The sequence below is a fragment of the Melanotaenia boesemani genome, chromosome 1 (genome assembly GCF_017639745.1).
Source record: "Melanotaenia boesemani isolate fMelBoe1 chromosome 1, fMelBoe1.pri, whole genome shotgun sequence".
Classification (NCBI taxonomy): Eukaryota; Metazoa; Chordata; class Actinopteri; order Atheriniformes; family Melanotaeniidae; genus Melanotaenia; species Melanotaenia boesemani.
Window position 1 is genome coordinate 18,515,932 of NC_055682.1, and position 23,364 is coordinate 18,539,295.

Genomic DNA, 23,364 nt, shown 5'->3' on the forward strand with positions numbered 1-23,364 from the left:
TAGGTGACGTAGTTCCGGGGGAGACGGCAGATTCAAACTAGGCGCGCCCAAACATTTCTACTTTCATTCGATTGTATTTTGTGCCAACTTAATCAAAATATTCTTTAAAGTAGGACTATAGTGTCTTTAACACTAGAAGTCCCAGAGAGGGGTCAATTGACCTTTCTACCTTTACAACCCAGAGATGGGTCGATTGACCAGTAGGATTTTAGCTAAAATCCTGTCTTAAGCTGCGAACAGCTTCTTTTGTTTGTAGACGAGTCAATTACTGGCACACCCCAGGAGGGCGCATACTTAGGGGAGACACTGTAGACTCTTGAAACTGGACTGTCAACTTTTGCCCAAAGCTTGGCTTGAGACACTGCTTGGTCCCCTGAGTATGAGATTGGAGTAGACCTCAAACAGATTCAGAAAGGTTTTCCTGCATTCTAGTATATTTCAAATAATTAAAAATATATTTGATATGATATATGATATATACCTCCTCGACACATTTGTGTGCTTTTAGAAGAAAAAAAAAAAAGATAATCATTGTGGGCCTTCAATAAAAAAGCAAACAATTTAGAATGATATGACAAAATGATGAATTCATATTTTTTTAAAAAATCACTTTAAAAGGTCCAGCTCTCCTCTTTTCATACAAATGAAAAAATACAAATTTTTCAGAATTTTTTACCAATTTTTCAAACTTTCTAACCCAATGTTCATGTACCTTATGTCCAAAAAGCCCAAGCAATGAACAATTTTGAATATTTAAAATGAACATTTTTTGATTGTGGTGGTACAGGCAGGGTCTGTGAGTAAAATGTCCAGAAGCATTAGTGTCTAAGTCAAGAGGGCATAAATGTCAACATGACAAAGATATAAAAGAACAACTGTGAATTTTTTCCAATGCTTTTTATTTTTGTCATAAAAAAAACAACAAAACAGTTAAAATAATGCAAGTAATGAAACAATTTCACAAATATTTACACAAGGCTACAGTGGCATGCCCTTGTGTGAATGGCTTTTCTGCTCTTTCAGCAGTCCGTCTGTGCTAAGTCCAAACATGCTTGGCACTTCCATGGTATCTCCATCCTGCATTTGCCACATGTGTATTTGTAGCAGTCAACACATCTTACAGTTGCGCAATTGTTCTTGCATCGATGGTTGACCTGACATTTTGCCCTTTTCCCAGGGCTAGGTGTGGGAGGTTGCTGCTGAAGCAGTTGCTCCTTATGTGCCTTCTTCTGACTCACATGAGAGTTGGCCAACTCTTTCGCGAGCTCAACCAGGAAGTCCACTCTTCTCTCCTGCACTCCGGTGCATTCCTTATGAAGAACATGAGCGTTCCGTGCCGCCATGTCGATCATGTTGTAGAACACGGCGACTGGCCATCTCCGTGTTCCTGCACGCACGCTGTACTCCCGCACCATCTGGTCCATCACATCCACACCACACTTTGTGGTGTTGTATTGTGTGACAGTGTTTGGCTTCCTTTTGGTGGTATTCTCAGTCTCAACCACATTGTGCATGCTGCTGAGAAGATAGACAGTCTTTTTCCGTTTCGGCGCATATACTGTGAGTGTTGCACCAGTGGTGGAAAACACTCGAGTGGTGAATTTAGTGTGGTCCTTCAGTCTAGTTGACTGAGGAATTTCCCGGCGAATCTTGTTGACTGTGCCAAGGATGGTGGTTTTCCGGCTAAGCAGTCGTTGCGCAAGGGACAGCGATGTAAAAAAATTGTCTGTTGTTACAGTTCTGCCCTTATCCATGAACGGCTCCATCAGCCTCATCACTACACTCTCAGAGAGTCTCTCTCCACTGGGACGACTGGGGTCCTTGCCAAGATATGGCAGGATATTGCAAATGTACTTTGATTTCAAGTCACAAGCCAGCCAAAACTTAATGCCAAATTTGTCCGGTTTTGTTGCAATGTACTGCAGAAAACTGCAGCGAGTCTTTGTCGGGAAAAGCTGTTCATCAATAGTGATGTGTCGACCAGGGTTATAAGATCTGATGCAGTTATTGACAAAAGATTCCCACAGATTAGAAATTGCAGCAAACTTATTTGTCTCCACTCGCTCACTGCGTGTGAACATGTTATCAAAGCGTAGGTGTTGCATGATGTTTTGGAAGCGCTTTCGGGCCATAGTAGCAATGATTCGTGGGTTTCCCAGCTCTGCTGACCAATTGTCACGTAGTGATGGAACTTTCTTCACCCCCCGCAAGATAATAATTGCAATAAATGCCATTAGTTCTGGGAGGTTCATGAACCAATCTGCCTGCTCCTTTTGCCGTGCATGCTGAATGGTCCATTCTTGAATGCTACGAAGCATTTCAAGTGTTATAAAACAGAAGAAGCTTTGAAGACGAGTCCGGATACTTCTTCTGGCCTTAGCAGTTGGCTCTCCATCTGTGCCGTATGGTTCTATTGGGGTGAAATTGAGACATGTCCCCAGCTGTTCTTCATGCCACACTGTGCCATCTTTAGCCATCTCTGTCCTCTCACTTCCCAACCGAGCCCTCTTTTCTGGCAGTGGAGCAGTCTCATCATCTGCAAGGTAAACAATTTCACAATTTCAGAGGACGAAAATAGGATGTTTTGGAAATAAGATTAAAAAAATCCTTTATTTGTACCAAAATGGAGAAATTCCAGTGTTGCAACTCACAGTACAGGACAAAGCAGAAAGAAAGAAATTTGTCATACCAAAAAGTTCAATAATAGTTTCAAATCTTACCTGAAGACTGCTCAGAGTCAGAGTCCGAATCCAGCTGAATTTGTATCTCTTCTCCATCTGAGTCACAAGGGTTTGTATCGCTGAGGATCAGGTCCAATGCCTGCTGAGTTGTAAGCCGCCTCTGCATTTTGCTTCCTTCTATTTGTTCGAGGTGAAGCTAGCTACTATTTATCCCCCTCAGCCCACCATCCCCCACTGCCACAGAATTTACCAGACGTTTCAAGGTAACAAGGAGGGGCTGGATGCAATGGGTGCATTCCTCAGGTAATGGCTGCATTTACAAATGAAGAGATGCTAATTTTTGCCAGCAGAGTCGTCAGTTTGGACTAAAGGTCTTTCGACCCTTCTCTGGGACTTTAGGGAGACATCAAAATTCCTGGGACTTCTAGTGTTAAAAGGTACACTCTGGAGCACAGCGGGGAGGATTTGGCCAGCCTGACAGATTTTATAGATCGTTGTTACGACAGAATCGTCATGGGGAAACCAAACAACACGTCAGGCACGGCGCCAGGATTTTTTTTCTCCTGGTGCTAATGAGGGACTTGACCAATACGTGGGGGTGCTAAGAAAATAACAGATTTCCATGACTTAGGTAACTTTATACATAGGTTATCGATTTTTTCAATAAAAGTGGCTAAGATACACAGCAATTTAACTGAATTAGCCAAAGAACATTCAGCAAAATAACCAGGCCTACAACGAGCCACAAAGCAACGGCAAAAAGGTTTTCACGTGGAAAGGTGCAAGATTCAGCACCAGACAGCGACCATGTGATAAACAAGCAACACATACAGAATGCAACAAACGCATTTATTCTACATGCATAATTAATGAAATCAACTATGCATTGCTTTTATTGCCTCGGATCACAACATAACTTAAGAAATTAAACTGATTGCGAGATAAATTTAACATACTACACAGTGCAGGCGCAACGAGAAGTGCAAACAATTTGTATCTAATGATTCGGACCACAACATGGTAAAAAATGGAGATAATAATACCAAAGCCACAGCGAGAAGTGCAACACTCCGTACCTGTTAATTAGGCACACACGAAGAAGAGCGTAAAATGAACTGGCTCATCACAGTATGGATGATTATAGAACAATACTGCAAACAAAAATACATGCCACGTTCTGCGCATTCGTTACAATGTAACAATGTCACGTCATCACATCAAATCTGTCACAATCAGTCTATGATCGCAACGTCAGGAAAAAAACTCACCAGAGTTGTTTTACAGGAGGACGATGCGTCTATTGTTATGGTTAAGTGCAAACGAGTCTATAATCTTCTGGACATCAAGGGCCTTGGTTCATAATTATATTTTTTATAATCTAATTTCTTGGGGGGGCTTAATGGGGCTACACAGATTTATCACGGGGCTGTAGCACCCCCTAGCCCCGGTGTGGCGCCGTGGATGCAACACGTCAACCCCCTCCACCGCATCTAAGTCCAAGAGACAGCGAAATGAGGATTCACCTGGAGCTATTTCACCAACGGGGAACGACTCAACAGATGTTCTGATCTCCATAGATAAGAAACTCAGTAGTTTTGATGCGCGTTTGAGTCTGGTAGAAATTCTCCACAAGGAGTTCCAGGCGCTACGTGAATCATTAGAATTCAGCCAGAAGCAGGTGGAAAGTCTGGCTGCAGAAAATGCCGGTCTCAGAGAGACGGTAAAATCCCTCACCGAGGGCTTGACCCGTCTCTCAGATGAAAATAAGAAGATTAAGGAAACGGTGATCGATCTGCAGGCGCGGAGCATGAGAGAGAACCTGGTGTTTGCAGGGATTCCAGAGCAGACGGAGGAGGACCCCGAGACCACGGTGAAAAACTTCATCAAAACCCACCTGAAGCTCCCGGAGGAAACGGTGAAAAACATCTCCTTTCACAGAGTCCATCGGCTCGGCGGGAGGAAACCCGGGTCCAGCAGACCAAGACCCATAGTAGCGAAGTTCGTCAGCTTCAAACAGAAGGAGCAGGTGAAGAACCAGGGCCGCGAACTGAAGGGGACCAACTTCGGAGTAAACGACCAATATCCGAGAGAGATTCTGGACCGACGGAGAATCCTGTTTCCCATCAGAAGGAAATCTATGGCTAATGGCGCTCGCGCTGTCATCGCGGTGGATAAACTGTTTATTAATGGACAACTGTACCGCGACCCGGACATCACTCCGTGGCTCTTCTGATCCCAGGTGCTGTAAGTCAATCTCTCCAAATGATCACTCTTAACTCGCCATTATAGATCACTGACAGTAGAACACACTGCTCGTCTCACCACAGCCTCTACACCTAGATCGATGTATTTTTTTCTGTTTCACCACTCTTCTCACTTTTCACTTTTCACTATCTTTCTATTTCACGTCTTCACTGTTAATTGTAATCCAGCTCGTAATATCAGCAGCGCACGCAACACCGTCAGGACGCACAGCCGCACCATACATGATACATATAAACACTCGCGTTTTATGTATGAGAGAACACGCATTAAGGTAGACTACATATACGGACATTTAACATACGGACAAACGCGCGCAATCAGGCTGCATGCAAACATGCGCGAACACGCAAGAGGGGCGCACAAAGACACACGCGTCAGTAACACGCATAAAGCATTAAACCGTTCACAATAACCATGTTAAAAATCGTCTGTTGGAATGTACATGGACCCGGTTCCAGGGAGAAGAGGTTGAAGATCTTTAATAAATTACAGGAGCTGCAGGCTGACATTGTCTTACTACAAGAGACTCATTTAACAAACTCAACCATAGATCTTCTTAAAACAGCTCAGTTTCCTCATGTTTACTCAGCCTGTTATAATTCTAGGCAGAGAGGAGTAGCTACTCTTATTAATAAGAGACTAAATTTTGACATAGATAGCACAGTAGTGGATCCGGAAGGCAGATTTCTGATAACTTTATTATCTATTTGTAATATCAAATTATGTATTACCAATGTGTACGGCCCCAATGCAGATGATCCCTCCTTTTTCCACTCCCTGTTTGCTACACTCCAGAATTATTCAGATAACAGAATAGTGCTAGCTGGTGATTTTAATGTAGTCTTGACTGAACAAGATCGCTGCAGCACATCAGGTAGTCATCGAGTCTGGCAGTCGTCAGAAACTATCAAACAGTACATGAAGGATTTTGGTCTTTGCGATGCTTGGCGCTCTCACCATCCTAAACTAAGAGAATACACCTTCTTCTCTTCAGTTCACCACTCCTTCTCTAGACTAGATTATATTTTAAATAGTAATTCACTAATGGGCGACATTTCAGAGACTCAGATACATCCAATCAGCATCAGCGATCACGCACCAGTTTCATTCAGTCTGAGAATCAAAAATAATAAACCGATTGGTAAAAGCTGGAGATTTAACACCTCTTTATTGAAAGATCCTGAGTTTATTGATTATTTTAAAAAAAAATGGTCAATTTATATAGAAAAAAATGACATGCCTGAAACTTCAGCGTGTCTCCTTTGGGAAGCAGGAAAAGCAGTAATGCGAGGGAAAATAATTTCCTTCTCCTCACATAAGAAGAAGAAGGAAACAGCAAGAGTTTTAGAATTAGAACTCAGGATTAAATCATTGGAGGAGGCTTACCGCATTTCCCCCGAAGAGCACACAATGAATAATATAAGGAAAACTAAATTGCAGCTTAAAGAAATTATAGATAAAAAAACACAGTTTTTAGTGCAAAGACTTCGCTTGGAGAACTTTGAACATAGTAACAAATCTGGAAAGTTTTTAGCAAATCAACTAAAAACAAACAAGGAGAAAACAACAATCTCCTCTGTTAAAGATCAAGACGGAAACATCAGCCATGACCCAGACAAGATAAATGACACGTTTAGAAGCTTCTATAAAACATTATATGAATCACAGATTAATCCAACAGATGAACATATTGAACAATTTTTAAACAACATTAATCTACCAAAACTAAAAAATGAAAATAAAATAACTTTAGATGCACCTATTACTGTAGATGAACTCCACGAAGCTCTCCAACATATGCCCAACAATAAAGCCCCGGGTCCAGATGGTTACTCAGCAGAATTTTACAAGGAATTCTGGACAACGTTAGCTCCTACATTTTATAATATGTTGTTAGAAATACAGGAAAAACAAAAAACACCGCAAAATATGAACTTAGCTAATATAACACTATTGCTAAAACCAGGCAAAGACCCCACACTTCCATCCAGTTACCGTCCCATATCTTTAATAAATGTAGACCTGAAAATAATTAGTAAAGCTCTTGCCAGAAGGATAGAAAAAATAACCCCTCTTATAATACATCCGGACCAGACAGGTTTTATAAAAGGTCGACATTCATCTACTAACACGCGTAGACTAATTAACCTCATAGATTACTCTACTTTACATAATCTAGAATCCACAATCATTTCTCTAGATGCAGAAAAAGCCTTCGACAGGGTAAACTGGAAGTTTCTATTTGCAACACTAGACAAATTTGGGTTTGGACCTGCTTTCATAGAGTGGATTAAAATATTATATAATAACCCAAATGCATGTGTGAAAACCAACGATCAAACTTCTCCAAGCTTTCGCTTACAGAGAGGCACCAGACAGGGCTGCCCACTCTCCCCCTCACTTTTTGCCATTTTCATAGAGCCGTTAGCAGCTGCTATTAGACAAAATATAGAAATTAAAGGAATCCAGGGCAAAAACATAGAACATAAAATAAGTCTTTATGCAGATGATATATTACTTTTCCTTCAGAACTCACAAACATCACTCTCTGAGACAATCACAGTTATTAATAAGTTCTCATCAATATCTGATTATTCTATTAACTGGTCTAAGACTACAGCCATGTCCATCAACTGTGACCTACAAAACATCCCTAATATCAAAATACAGACAGGAAACATTAGATATTTAGGTATAAATATTTCCCCCAGATTATCAGATTTAACAAAATTAAACTATGTTCAGCTACTAAAAAACAATAGAAGATGATCTCTTACGGTGGAGGCGCTTACCCATCTCACTAATGGGGAGAGTTGCCACCATTAAGATGATGATTCTACCTAAAGTTAATTATTTATTTTCAATGATACCCACTAAACCCTCCACCAGTTGGTTTAAATCTCTGGACTCTTTCATATCCAAGTTTTTTTGGAAAAACAAGCCGTCACGTATCAGTCTTAAAACCTTACAGCAGACTAAAGATAGAGGAGGACTGGATCTACCAAACTTTAATCACTACTTTATAGCTAACAGGCTGCAGTACATCTCAATGTGGCTCAAACCCAGTTATCTGGATGAGCCGTGGCTAGATGTGGAGCAGGCTTTGTGTGAGGACTTAGTCATCTCTGACCTGCCGTTCATCAGCTCAACCATTAAACCATATAAGTGCTTTAAAAGCCTTAACATCCGTTTTTCCTTAATGGCTTGGTGGGAATTCTGTAAGATAACCAGATCTTCCCTCTTTCCATGTAGACTTACACCCATCTGGAACAACCCTGACATCCTGCAGAACAAAAAGATGATAAACTTCACTCAATGGAAGACTAAAGGAATACAACAGTTAGGACAGATAATAGAAAATGGAAACTTTGTATCTTTCAACACAATTGTCTCACAGTATGGAATCAACAGCAATAAATTCTTAGAGTACCACCAACTAAAATCAATTATATGTAAGAAGTATACCCCTGTACAGTTAGACTTGCAGCTTCCTGTCAGAATAGCAGAATTCTTGAATCTTAATACTCCAAAATTATTATCAAAAATATATAGATTACTTGCAAAGCTAGAAGACAGGATATCTCTCCCAACTTCAAAATGGGAAGATGATTTATCTAATAACTTTGATCAGAAAAGATGGTCACAAATATGTTTAAACACGTTTAAAATGACTCAGAATTCAAATATACAACTAATACAATTCAAAATTCTCCATAGAACTCATTATACAGGACACAGGATGTTCAGGATGGGCCTTTCACCATCAGATATCTGCCCACACTGCTCTGAGAACACTTCTGATAGCTACATCCATGCGCTGTGGTCCTGCACACCTGTCCAAAGGTTCTGGATTAAGGTGTGTGAAGATCTCTCAAAATGGTTTAAAACCAGTTTTTCTGCAAACCCCACACTTTGCCTACTGGGCGACCTGGGTGACACTAACATAGGAATACACTCCATAAACTTGGTCCTCGCAGTCTTATGCATCGCAAAGAAAACTATCCTTGTGAACTGGAAAGATAAGAATAATTTGTCTATCCAGCAGTTTAGAAATCTCCTGTTAGATCACATCAGCATTGAGACAATGTCTGCCTCCTCCAGGAACCAATCAGATGACTTTCATTCCCTCTGGTCCCCTGTGACTGGCTACATCACCTAATGTAGGTGGAGGATTGCGGCTTCGCTGGGATGGGGGTGGATATGGGTGGGGGGTCCCTGGTGGCTTCGGGTCTCCGGTTGTCTCCTGGGTGGGGATCTCGGCTGCTCCGCTGCTGGGTCGGCTGGGGGTTCCGGTCTGGGCGGGCGGCATTGGGTGGGCCCCGGGGTGGGACTGCCTCGTGGCGGTGGGGGGTGGCTGCCGGGGTGCCTGGGTCGGTGTCCGTCGGCCCCTGGCCGGGTGGCCGGTCGGGCCCGGGGTGGGCCGGGTGGGGGCCCCGGGCTCTGGGGTGTCGGGTCTCCCCCCTCTCCTGGGGGTGGGGGGTCTGCCGCTGCTGGGGGGGGCTGGGCCCGTCCGGATGTGCCGTGCCGGGGGTTGGTCCGTGCCCTGGTGCTTGGTCGCAGCCCCGGAACCTGGGTGGGGGTGTGTTTGTATTTAGGTGGGTGTGTGTGTGTGTGTGTGTCTGTAGGTATGCGGGTGTGTGGGTGGGTGTAGAGGGATGTGTGTGCTGTATGTGTGTGTGGGTGTGTATGAAGGTCTAGGTGTGTGCGTGTGTGTGTGAGTGGTGTGCGGGTGTGTGTGTGGAGGTCTATGTGGGATGTGTGTGTGGGTGTGTGTGAAGGTGTGTATATATGAGTGTGTGCACGTGGAGGTCGAGGTGTGTGTGGAGGAGTGAAGGAGTGGGTGGAGGCGTGAGTATGTATGGAGGTGCTTGTGTGTATATGCAGGTATGTATGTGAGTGCGTGTGTAGTGGTGTATGTGTATGGAGGGGTATGAGAGTGTGTGTGTATGTGGGCACCGGTGTGTGTGTTCATAGGTATGTGCGTGAAGTGTGTGTGTGGAGGTATGTGCACGTATTGAGGTGTTGGTGTATAGAGGTGTGTGAGAGGGTGTGTGAGTGGCTGGGGTAAAAAAAAAAAAAAAAAAAAAGTGTGTGCGTTTGCAGGGGGTTAGGACGTGTCCTCTGGGGGGCGCCCTGGCCGGGTGTTGGGGGCGTGGGCCTGGGGTTCCCTTCCTTTGCCTCGCCCCCCTCCCACTCAGAAAGAGGAAAGTGGCCCCTTGGGCTGGTGGCTGGCCCCTGGGGGGGTTCGTGTCGTGCCTGGGTTGGGGTGCCTGCTCCGGGCCTGTGACGCCCTTCGGGGCCGGCGGGGGACGGGGGCGCCCTAAGCCACTGGCGGGTCGTCTTCCAGGGGGGAGGCTTACTCCCCTCTGGACCTACATCTCCTGACCCCTCCCCTCCCCCACTCTTCACTACATACACAGGTAGGGCTGTGGGAGGTGTGCTTGTTGCGCTGGGCGGGGCAGGGGGGTCATCATAGTGGCCCTGTTGCTTCGCCGAGCGGCAGCATGCCTCCCAGCTTTTAATTCCACTTAGTCACTGAGCACAAATAACATTTGCAACATACAAACACGTTTTGGGGGGTGGAACATGCGAGGTCAGGTGGGTGGGACTGCTCAGGTGGCCCCACCCCCTCCTCAATGCAGTTACTGCCCCCCAATTTTAACCCTCTTTTTTTAATTGCAAACAGCACATAATATATTCCATCACTAGTGGGGGAGGGAGGGGGGATGGGGTCTTCAAGCGCCCCTGTCTCCATGGATGGCCCGGGGGCGGGGCGGGCCGGGTGGCCTGTCGCGTTGGCCCGGGGCGTAGGCGGGCTGTCCCGGGGGGTTTTGGCTGCTGGCCCTGGGGGGAAGGTGCTGTTTTGGGGGTGGGGGGCGGGGGCGGGGTGGGGGGTTAGGGGCCTGGCTCGTGTCTCCTCGCCTCCTGGCTGGGGCTGTCCCCCCGTGGCGTGGGGTGGCGGGAGGATGGTGGTGGGGGGATGGTGTTTGTGTGTGTGTGTGTTGGGGGGGGGGTGGTGTGTGGGTGGGAGAGTGGTGTGGGTGTGGGGGGATGGGTGGTGGAGGGATGGTGTGTGGGAGGGTGGGGTGTGTGGAGGTGGATGCGTGGTGTGTGGGAGGGGGGGTGGTGTGGGTGTGGGAGGATGAATGGTGGAGGGATGATGTATGTGTGGGAGGATGGGGTATGTGTGGGAGAATGTATGGTGCAGGGATGGGGGAGTGTGTGGGAGGATGGATGGTGGAAGGATGGTGTGTGTGCGGGAGGATGGATGGTGTATGGGAGGGAGGATGGTGTGTGTGTGGGGGAGTGGTGTATGTTTGGGAGAGTGGGTGATGGAGGGGTGGTGTGTGTGTGTGGGAGGATGGGGTACGTGAAGGTGGATGTTTGGTGTAGGAGAATGATGTATGTGTGGGAGGATGGGTAGTGGAAGGAAGGTGTGTGTGTGTGTGTGTATGGGAGGTGTGAAGGTGGATGAATGGTGTGTGAGAGGGAGGATGGTGTATGTGTGGGAGGATGAGTGGTGGAGGGATGATGTGTGTGTGGGAGGATGGGATAGGTGTGGGAGAGTGTATGGTGGAAGGATGGTGAGTGTGTGGGAGGAAGGATGGTGTGTGTGTGGAAGGATGGATGGTGGAAGGATGGTGTGTGTGTGTGGGAGGACAGAGTATGTGAGGGTTGAATGGTGTATGCGTGGGAGGATAAATGGAGGAGTGGAAGGAGAGTGTGTGTGTTTGTGTGTGTGTGTGTTGGTCTGGGGGGGGGCAGGACTGGTTCTCGGGGTGTGAGGCTGGGCGCTGGGGTGTGGGGCTGGCCTCTGGTGGTGGCCGTCTGGGCGGGCCGGGTCCCCCCGGGTGGCGTGCTGGCCCTCGGCCTGTGGGGGGGGGGGTGTCCCTGCGCTCCTGGGCCCGGGCCCTCTGCCCCGTCTGTCCCGGGCGGCCGGTGCCCGGGGGGGTCGGGGACTGCTGGCCTCGGCCCGCCGGGGCCGGTGCCCTGGGTCCGCGGGGCGGCTCCTGCTGGGGTCTCCTGCTGCTGCCTTCCTGGGCGGGCAAGTGGTCGTCTCTGTGGACCGGTCGGGATCTGTTGCCTGCGGGGGGGCTGGTGGCTTGGGTCTCGGGACCGCTGGCCTGACTCTGGCCTCTGTTCAAGTGAGGTGGCATCTGCATGATCACTCTGCATGGTCACCCCTTCCTGAACGTCTCCACACAGTCTTTGCGTCGCCGTGTGGCCGAGTTCTCCAACACATCCACACAGGTTTCTCTGCGCGTGTTCTTGAATACAGCAGTTTCACTTATATCTATTATCATATTTTGTTTCTTTTTTTAATTATTTCTGTTCTTATTATTATTATTATTACTCTTACTCTTATTATTATTATTGTTACTATTATCAACTAGTTGTGTAATGACCTACTGGCTAGGATGATCGTAGCTATATATGTTGTAAGTAGTATGGATTACATGGTCTTCTGTATGATGTTTCAAGTCCCCACACGCACTCCCCACACCCTTTCTGTCCCTCTCTCTCCCCTCCCTCTTCTCTCTACTTTCTTTTCTCTCTCTCTCTCTCTGTCCCCTCCGGTCGAGTCCAGCATTAAGAGTCTGATTTAATAAAGTTTTTCATCAAGAGGGACTTTATACATGTAGTATAAATCCCTGCTTGATAGAGTAAAATTGCCCAGCACCAGACAGCAGCCAGACAATCATTCTGTTTGCAACGATGCTGGACAAGACAGGTTAAAAAAAAAAAAAAAAAAAAAAAAAAAAAAAAAAAAAAAAAGTATGCATATTGGAAAAGACTTTCAACTTGTCCAAATATATAAAACATTTGCCAGTTTTTCTGTCCTTCCTGTTGCCATCACCATCTTACAATTTACAGCTTAAGTGCTAAACTCGTCGTGTATTTGTGAAGTCTGGTGTGTGACTAAAGATTTTCCAGGCTGTTAACTGTATCCAGATGTTTGTCTTTTTAACAAGTTCCAACTTTCCCAATTTTTGCAGCAGAGTAATGCTTTATTTGATGTACCTGTGAAGTAGGAAGACAGGACTTAAAATCAAGTCATTTTTTACCTTAAACAAACATAACTGAAGCAAACATAAAAAACAAACACACTTTTGTTCACTGTGTAAGCTGCCCTTTTGGGAAACTTTACCAAGCTACAGACAAGGAAATCTAATTTTCGTTCATTTGTTCACTTAGCAATTAAATGCAACTTTGTCTGAGGAGATGACATACGAGGCTGCAGTCTGCCAACAAACAAAGCAGCAGAGGAAACAAACTGTAAAACAATCTGTGAGCTAGCACCAATTTTTCCTATAGTGCTTGGTAAATGTCCTGATTTGGACATCTGTCATCATGGCAACAATGCTTTGACACCTTGGGTCAGTTATGTATCAAAGCAAATGTGTTTTTGTCATGAGACCTCCATGACTCTGTAATAACAAAGAATCAGCTATTAAAAAGATTTGAAGACTTATCAATAAAGGTTTAATTTTCAGCTCAGAAAAGATATCCTCTTCCGAATAACTGCAAAAAAGTACAACATTAATAGGTGACTTTAAAGTTAACAGCAGTAACAAATATGTGCCACTGAGAATTGGCTTAGGCTGAAATCTCTCTCAGAGCTTTTAATAAAGTGTCTTTGCTTTCTGTTTTTACCTCTGTCCAGATTCTTCGCTGGTCTATGAGATAAAGGTTCTTGCATACAACCAACATGGGGACGGGAATGCCACCTTGAGATTTGTTTCACTTCGAGAGGCCCTGGAGAAATCAGGTGATTTACCCCAATGCGTTTTGTTAAGCTTCCATTATGTAATCTTCTCAATTAATCATTCCATTCAGTTTATACATACCTCCCTGACCAACAACTGCAATGTGTGCTTTGTTTCTTCAGTGCTGGATGGCCCATGTGACTGTGTGAAAGATGAACAGAGCAGAACATCCACTACAGGCATTATAATCGGTACCCACATTGGAGTGACTTGCATTGTCTTCTGTGTGCTCTTCCTCATCTTCAGCTACCGCGGCAGGTCAGAACGAAGATCCTCACCAATAAATAAAATGGAAGCAACTTGCCAGTAATTGTTAATGTCTGAGTTAATGCTTGTTGTATATACAGCAGACAAGTGTTTTATGTGTGTGTGTTTGTGTAATCCCCAGGCTAATGATGTGTAAGACAGTTCAGGCCACCCCCCAGGCAGGGCACAGCGCAGTGTTGGAATCCTCTTCCTCGTCTCAGGGGGCCTCTGGGCTCAACGGGGCTGCCAGGAGAGAGATAGAGGTCAATGGCAGTGCCGCAGGGAAGAAAGTGGTCGACAGCAACGAGCTTGAGAGACTTTTCACTCAACCTAACACACAAGATACAAGCATGGTGAGTGCTGATAGTGAGAGTTCTGGTACATTCAGTTGTTTTTATACAAACAACATACGTAAAGGTATATTTATTGAACTGTGTTTAGATGGTTTCATTATGGGTATATTCACACTGGCACTGTTTGGTCCACTCAAGCAGACCCTGGTCCGCCTCCATGGAAAGTCTGGTCCGTTAGTAGCAGTGTGAACTTGCATTCAGACTCTGGTGCAAAACAAAAAATCAAACTCTGGTCCGGTGGAGAACTGGGGGTCTCGGTCTGCTTGCAAGTGAACTCTGGTCGGGTGGGCTGACAGTGAGAAAGCAAATGGTCCATCCACCGGACAAAGAGAGGAAGATCTGCTGATACTGGACAGATTGTGGTGAAAACCCTATTTACGTTTGAACACCAAAGTAAAAACAGAAGCCCCAAGGCTGAATAAATTTAATGTTGCTCCATTGATTACTTGTGATAAACAACCCTTTCTCAGCCCTGGCCAATCAATGAGCCAAATTTTCTTTTTATTTCTTGTGGTTAGCAGTTGTTTCAAGGAACACCTACAGCTAGCTATAAGCTGCAGTAAATGTGTGATATGGTCAAGGTAGTTTGGGCTGATTGAGTGAAGTGCAATGTGAAAGCAAAGCAAACCAAATGAAGGAGCAAAAATTTCCTGCCCAATCAATTTGAGTTTCTCAGACTATTCTGGTGTAATTGTCCCTAAGTTTTACCAAGTGAAAGTGCACATAAACCATAGGAATCCTGCATAATGACATCAGCAACCAGGAACTAAACAGAGTTCACGAGGAGAAACTTTATCCTAAAAATGGCCCTGGAAGGGAGGCAGAGATAGCAGCTGTAACCCAAAGTTAAATCAGGGTCATTTAGCCTGGTTTGGCCAGCATCTGTAATTTACTTTCAAGCTAAATGTTCCTCATACATTTTTGATCCGGTCAAGTATTACCAGCTTTTTATTGATGCATTTCTAACTCAGTCATTTCAGGTTTAATATCCACAGTACTTTAAGAAATCTCCTTAACTGAAGTTGTACCACAGGAATTGTTGTTACCTTTTGTAGAAACAACATTAAACCAGGGATAAGCAGCTCCGGACCCATGGGCCATTGTCCTGCAGGTTTCACATCTTTCCCTGCAGCAACACACCTGACTCAATTTAATGCATCATTAAAAGAGTTGTGCAGAACTTGGCAGTGAGCTGTTGGAGATACATATTATTTGAATCAGATGTGTACCAGCAGGGAAACATCTAAAAACTGGCCCAAGAGGTCCGGAGTTCCTGAGCCCTGATTTAGACTAAAAGAATTATGTGGCTGCAATCCGCTGTGAAGACAGTGACCACTATGATGTGCAGCAAAGAAAGCTCAGAGAAACAATGGAAACTGGAGCAAAAACACATTAATGCTTGATTGTTTCGCAGTTATGCTTAAGACACAAATAAAATTTCCACAGCAATTTGTGGCATAACTGGATTTTAAAGGGATAAAACCGAATTACACGTCTTTGTTTAACTGCCTGTAGGCTGCTCTGATCAGTGGTGCTTTGCTGTTACAGACAACACAGGCAGCAGCAATTGTGATAATGTAGAAATAATTAAAAAAACAAAACAAAACAAACAAAAAAAACATTAATCTCCAATCTCCAAAAACCTCCTTTGTTTAATGCATAATATAATCATGGTAATAATGGAGAGGTACCCTGTATTTGTAAAATGGCAGCCTATTCAGTAGGGCAGGGGTCCTCAATCCTGGTCCTCGAGGGCCAGTGCCTTGCAGGTTTTAGAGGTTTTAGAAGTTTCCTTAAGGGACACACTTCAGTGGATTTAATTTGCCTAATTTCCCCCAAATCTACCTCAGTATAGAGGCAAAAGACACAGGATTGAATAATCTTTTAGCTCTTTGAGAAAAGGCATAGGCCATTTAGGTTTTTGGGTAGTCTTGATCAAAATGCCTCTTTTGACTTGTTGTGAGCATTGTCATTTCGAGAGACCATTACCAAAAGTACCAAAGTTCTTTTTTTGAATTTATTCTACTTTTTATTGCAAGTTAATAGCTAATGTATTCTAATTAATATACATAAAACTGTTTTCTTATTTTGTTAACAGAATAAAATGTTTTGCATTCCTGTAAAATACAGCCATGAAAGTTTTAAAAGCATATTAAGATCAAAATGAAGGTGATTTACAAAAATCCAGAGGATCTAGCCTATTATTACAGAAAAAAGGAAACACTGAAGTAAGGTTAGATGTTTTTTATTTGTAATGTGCCTGTATTAAAATAAATAATAAAACATTTGTAAAAAAAAAAAAAAAAAAAAAGAAATAAGACATCAGGTCACATCCCCTCTTCTGCTAACTGTGTGTGTACAGTTTTTAAAGGCCAAACTGTCCAGTGGTTTAGACATAAAGGTTCAAAATCTGTTTGGTAACTACTGTTTGCATGTGTTTGCAGTCCGATTCCTACATGCTGAATGACACGCAGCTATCCACGATACCGCTAGACGAGTTTGCAGTGGAAAGGGAGACACAGTTCCAGCAACATCCTGCAGCAGGACCGGCTCAGCAGGACCAAGGCTAATCATGTATGAAGGCCCATTTACGTGACGCTTTCTGGTGTCCATTTAGACTTTTCTCTCACTCAGGTTGACTAGTGTTTCTTTTCAAAGTAGTTTTTCTTTTGTGCAAATATTTTTTTTTAAGTTTTTTATTGGTAAGTTAAGAGGTTCTGGAGGATCTAGGACTGTATGTTGGCGTGTTTTTGGCAGGGAAGGTTTCTAGATGTCAGACCACTTTAAAAGTTTTTGGTCTTTTGTTAATTTTCTGGTGTTTGGCAGCACAGAGAATAGAGACCCCAGAATGTCCTTGTTATACAATGACTTTATTTTTAAGTTTATAAATTTAAATATATATATATATGAATATATAAATACACACATATCTTTATCATCTTTATGTCAAAGTGGTTATAAGTTATTGTTATGTCTCTACTTTTCTGTGGACGTCAAAGAATCCTGCTGCCTGCTCTCACTCACCAATGATTCCACCTTCTTACTCACAGAAGACCTCAGCCTTCTTCCAGGGATCCAATATATTCTATCTCAGGACTTTGTTTCGAAATCAACATTTTTTTATGAGTTCTCGGCCTTCATACAGGTACTAGACTTGGCTGTGTGAATGATTCAACAAAAACCTACCTCAGCCGGAATGAATGTGTCTCGGGAAGCTGTTAGGGACTTGGTCTTCCCCTGTGTTCACAATTACTTCATATACAGAGAAACTGTTCCGTTGGAAAACTACAAGAACAGGTGTCGCTCTACCTCAGATGTCAAGAACCGTGTCTCCTCTCCTGCTTTTCGGCGTCAAACGGAAAAATGAGTATCCAACATGAAGCACTTCCAAATGCTGAAATGTAATGTTCTACCTCAAGATAACAATGTTGATGTTGTCGCTGTTGTTGTTGTTGTTGTCTGTTTATTGCATAATGAAAACCCTTCTTTTCCCCATTTATGAAGTCTTGGCTTCCCGCTGTTGTTGAATATATGATGTTTGTAGAGTTTCAGTACCTCATGCAAGCTGACAGACTAATAACATGATTTACGGTGCGTTTCAAGTACATATGAGTTATGATGTAAACTTTCTTCCTAGATGATATTTTGTTTAAAAGATACAGATACGCTGCATTGCTAATCATAACTGTGGGATTCCTACAGTGAATGAGATGTGATATTTATTGCTTAACTGAACCGGAAACACTAGACTATACAACTTCTGTACAGTTGGTGCATTGATTCAAGTCTGTGTGTATTTGTGTTTTTATGGATTTAATTAATGTTATCATTCATTTATGATGTATGTTTAGGAAAAATATCAGTGCCCCAAATTATTGTTTTACTATGTTTTGGTATGATCTGGTTTTCAAAATCTGACAAGGTTAAACTCTCCGCCCTAGTCAGTCAATCCACCTTTTCCCAAAGTTTTGATAAATAAAAGGAGGCCTATGGAGGCAACACACCTCCATATTTCTGTTTGACATAACCAAATTGCAATTAATTCATAAATAGTTGGTCTAATGTTTCCACAAATGTTATATCTGATCTCCTCAATGACACCACAAGATTTATATTTTTGGTAAATCTGGTAATATTTCTTCCAATGAGGCCTCCTGGAAAGGCTTGCCTCACACTTTGTAAACCTCTGATATAAAGAAATAATTTGACATTTGGGATGTTTTGGCTTCTTTTTAAGCACTGAGATGAGAAGATCAATATTTCATTTGCATCTGTTTTTTTTTTTTTTTCTTTTGTGTGTGTGTTTTTTACCATTAATTTCTATAAGTTGGGGATGATCAGCTCAGTTTGGTAAACCTGTTTTGAAATCACCAAAGTGTATTTAAACCGAGATCAAACAAGCAAGACATGAACTGGTTAACTTTCATCTCCAGCTGGCATTTTAATGATTTTTATTTGTTGTGCTAACTGCAGACAGTTGGTTGAGCTTTGTAAAAAGACGGGAATGAGGAGAGGAGGTAATGGTAACAAAATCCATCTACTAACACCTCTGAAGCACACTAATCAATACATCTTATTTAATCTGTAGAAAAACTGATACATTAAACCAACTCTTTGAGACAGATGTTACAAACAGATATGGGTGGTATTGATCCTCTCATCTGGCTCCAAACCAGAAAGGATTTTTAAATTTTTATTTTTTTGCCAAAATACTCAACAACACAGTGATAAGAGCGGTATGAATCCTAAAGAAAGAAAGCAAATAAGCCACTCCCCCCCAAAAGTTAAATTATTACTTTATTTAATGAAACTGACCACAGTGTATCTCTAACCCTCATCTGAATGTGTTGCTGCAGTATTTCTTTTCTTTTCCCATCACATTACCTGCTTCCACTTTAAATCAAGCAGTAGCCTTTTACACATCTGGTGCTCAGTAGAAATGTTGATCTTAGTTATTTACTGTAACTCTTCCCAAAACCACAGTGGCTATTTATCTTTCTCCCTCCTGTTAACACTGACTTGCTAAAATGCTTCAGAAACATAGAGCTTATAACCCATTTGAAACTGGCAACCACAGAGAGGTGACTGAGGGAGATAGTTGTTGGGTGGCTGAACAATCACAGGGTCTTCTCTGCAGCTCCCTGCGGTGCATAGTCACTATAGAGAAATTTCCTTGATGCATTATGGTTACCTACCTCAACCCTGTTTTTGGCCTTTCTCTCAGGTCTTGAAGGAAACTACAGAGTACAAATGATGAAGCAGAAGAAAACACATCATACTATATTTTATGAATACGTAGATATTGTAAGACTAAACCACAACAATAGAGGAAGGACTTTTCAGGACCTTAGGTCGTGCACTATTTAAATAGATCGCTGGTTGTGAATGTTGGGTTTTTTATCACAAGCTTTTAACTTTATTTTCTATGAATGGCATTTTACATATGTCAAGAAAACAAACAAAAAAAGTGGTGGACTAATACAGCTCTGACAAAATTAAACACTACTGGTTTATTGATTTTCCTTTCTTGCTGAAGCTGAATTATTACCTTATCTGTACATGCTGAGGTTTTTTAAGCCAACCATAATCTTTAATATTTCACATTTGTAGTGTTGAATCAAAAAATGATTCCTAGCAAACCTCAGATAGATCTGTTTAATCTGTTTACCGCACCAGCTGGTAGTAAAGATAATAACTGCTGCCTAGTTTACTAACATGTTACGCTGTCTGCAGAGGGTCATATTTGCAAGATGTTTTGGCTGCAGTTGAGTTGTTTGTTTTAAGAAAGTAGATAGCTGGAGAATCATGTTCTACATGAGAGCTGTGCATGTCAGCACAGCAGATAATCAGTAGTGTTTTTAATGTTATGCAAACAGGCATCACTGCATTGTGCACACAGTTTCCAACTTAGTGATCACCAGATTATTTATAGTATTATATCTTTATATCAGTTTATCTGTTTATGCTTATTTCTTTTCCGATTTTCTTCTTGCATCTGTTTCTTGCATATAAACGTACCTGTTGGTGTTAATATTTTGAAAGTGTTGGAAGGCAAAAAGAAGAAAAAAAAAAAGGTATATTGTCCAAACAGCTGAACAAATCCACCTGATTTAAGCATCTCCTCTGTGTATATTTATAAACCGCCAATGTGATATTTACCCTCCAGAAATGCTGCAGCCTTGGTTTTTTTTTTTTTTTTTTTTTTTTTTTTTTGCCTCTGTCAGGAATAATTTAACTAGGCATACGAGTGGTGTTTTCTTCCGTACTGAGTTCCTCTGTCTCTCATTGTAATTTAAGGTTAATCTCCTGCTGCAGGAAATTGCTCACCCTTGTAGATGTGACAGGTCTGCGTGCCAAACTATTTAACTTGATCCACTGTGAATGTGGTGCAGTGATGATCGTGTTTATGTGATTAGACTTTGCTAGGTCAGGTTGTCATTTTGCTGTAGAATATTGAAACTTGTGTGATTTAATGGGGTGCTCAAAGCTGTCATCTATGACTGGTGCTGTAACTCCATCAGCACAGGTGTTCATACGATTCCTTTGCTGACACAGCGAGTGGAAAGGGGGCCTTTGTCTCACGTTTTACAGTCTTGGGAAGTGCTCTATCATCAAACGTCAGTTAGCCAGCCTCCTTTGCTCCTTTTCTGAGAATCCCAATCTTTAGTCAAAGATTGAATGCTCAGGGACTAATATTTTTATTATTTATATTTCAATATAACTAGCCTTCTTGATTTTCCTGCTTAAATTGTGCTTTGTGATCAGGTCAGGTAGATTTACAATAAGGGGGCGACCGTCTCTGTTGGTCATGTAAGTAAATACCAGAAGTGTTGGAAAGATAATGAATACCTAACTGTGCCATTTGTTCCTTGTTTAGCAAGTCTGCTGTAAAATATAGTATGTCATAGTAGACACTTAATCTGCTTCCTTGTGTTTCCAAGAGGAGAAATATTACAGTTGCTACTGAGAAAGAATGATTAATTAGATTTTTTAAGCTTCTAAATTACATGAATATGTTTAGTTCTTTATATTATGGAATATGAAACTAAATAATCAATAGTTTGGACTTAGAATCAGGCAAAAGAAGCAGGTCAACGAAGTTTGAGTAAGCTTTAGAGAGTTGTGATTTTTGACTGTTTTATGACATTTCATAGATCTTTGTGCAACTGACTGAGAAAAATGACATGAATATTTGCTATCTGCTGCTGTAAATTCGTCCTCAGGTTCTCATAAAGTAGGCAGGATATATGCAGGGTTTGTTTCACATTATATATGCAGCCAATATGACTCTAACTCTCATTACTCATATGCCTGTGCAGTTCTCTTTTTTCATATGCATTAATTAAACACAGGTAAACAGATGAAGTCAGAGGGAAAGATCAGGTCAGCGAGGCTGACATTGTAAAGCTTTGTGACGTCTTATATGGAGGGAGTAACTCAGTGACAAGAAGTTTAGGTTAATTTGTAGAAATTTAGTCATTTCTACAATGCAGTCAGTCCTTTCTTGAAATATTCTTAATCAAACTATCGCCAAATGATGATCCTGATATGATTGTGAACTGCTTACGATTCCACTGAATTCATCTCTCTGGTGTTCTGCCCTGAGACCCCAGTGACTGTACATGTCAAATAATGCTGAGTTTCAAGATTTTCTAAGTAACTTATTGTCAAATGGTGATTTATGTAAATGTACTTTATTGTTCAACATCAGTATTATATTTTACATACTTCTTCCAGGAAGGTGGATTGAATCCAGTGTATTTAAAGTTAGTAGGCAGAGAAAAATCTACAGTAGATCTGCATGAAAAAAAAGACAAAAAACAAAAATCTGATGTGTTATCTTAGCTCAATTGAAAAGTGTTAGTTACTCCTTATTGGACTTGTGATGGTAACACTGTGATATTCAGCCAAATTATGGCAAAATAATGTTGTGATCTCAGTATGGTACTATTGATGGTCCTGTCTCACATTGTCAGTCTGTTCGATGGTGTGTATTGATGAAAAGAGGTTTAGTGACCTTCTTCTGTTGACAAAGTCCGTCTTGCCCTCACTGGCGCCTGATGATCACCTCATCCTCATCCTGTTCCCACCTGGCATGCTGTTCAACATGAGTGACTCGCAGTGAGGGCCTGTCAGTCCTGTTACCATTCAACGTTAACACATTGTCTTCATTTTACTTCACAATCCATCTGATATTGAGGAGAATGTCTGTTCTTCACTGATGTTGTCAACAACTCTTGGAGCTTTTGGATAGAAGCTTCTTTGCTGGTATAATCAAACACCATGACTGGTCTTGAATTTTAGCCACAAATAGCTTATTGATAAAAACCATTATTGCTTAGGTCTGACTGGATTGTAAATTGTTAATGTGCATATTAGAGAGCAGCTTCAATCACACTGCTCTGAAGGGACATTGAGAATTAAAATTCCCTTACTGGGAAGATTATGTCAATATATTGTCAAGATATCACAATAAGTAGGCGTAAGAATATTTGACCTGTTCTTGCCCAGAACTGCAGCAAGATTTTAACTCATATACATAAAATCGAAGAACTTGTGGGGTTAGATTTAATCGTTAAAGCAGCAAACTGAACTTCAGCGTCATTTATTACAGGATTTAAACTTCTCACACTTTGTCATTGCCTCAAGTCGTGAAAAGTGATTAGAACAAAACTCCATACAACAGTGAAGTTTATTTTTTATTACTAAGTTTGAGGCCTACTAAGTTTTAATTACATAGTTTATTTTAAAAGATTGACAAGGAAATATCAGAATCCTATTTATGAAGTGCTTTTAAAAACTATTTTGATCTGATAGATTTAATCAGCTTGGAACATAAACAAGCATTATTAGATTTGGATGGATCAGGTGGGTGTATTTAATCTTTTATCCACACTGATAAATCAACAATAAATGATTTAAATACATTACAGGAACTAGCAGTAGCGGCTCTTTTAGTGAATGCATCAGTGTGTTCAGGTTATTCTTGCTTTAACTTTTACTGGTACTATTGAAATGAATAAAAACTTTCATTTCATCTATGCAGTTTTC

General features: G+C 42.1%; 1 protein-coding gene and 1 long non-coding RNA gene across 2 annotated transcripts in view; one reads left to right on the top strand and one right to left on the bottom strand.

Moving 5' to 3' along the window:
* The window catches only part of igdcc3 (immunoglobulin superfamily, DCC subclass, member 3), an 80,100-nt gene extending 57,134 nt beyond the window's left edge, over nucleotides 1–22,966 (top strand). Inside the window, exons 11-14 of the mRNA XM_041994432.1 lie at nucleotides 13,612–13,716; nucleotides 13,837–13,972; nucleotides 14,103–14,313; nucleotides 16,758–22,966. Of these exons, the coding sequence (XP_041850366.1) occupies nucleotides 13,612–13,716; nucleotides 13,837–13,972; nucleotides 14,103–14,313; nucleotides 16,758–16,883 (578 nt within the window). The 3' untranslated portion in view covers nucleotides 16,884–22,966. The remainder of the gene's footprint in view (nucleotides 1–13,611; nucleotides 13,717–13,836; nucleotides 13,973–14,102; nucleotides 14,314–16,757) is intronic.
* LOC121645757 lies at nucleotides 12,991–13,929 on the bottom strand. Its single transcript, XR_006011504.1, has 3 exons — nucleotides 13,796–13,929; nucleotides 13,602–13,703; nucleotides 12,991–13,469 (listed from the first exon to the last, which is right to left on the bottom strand). It is a non-coding gene; the product is annotated as an uncharacterized LOC121645757 (long non-coding RNA).
* Nucleotides 22,967–23,364: the final 398 nt, after the last annotated feature.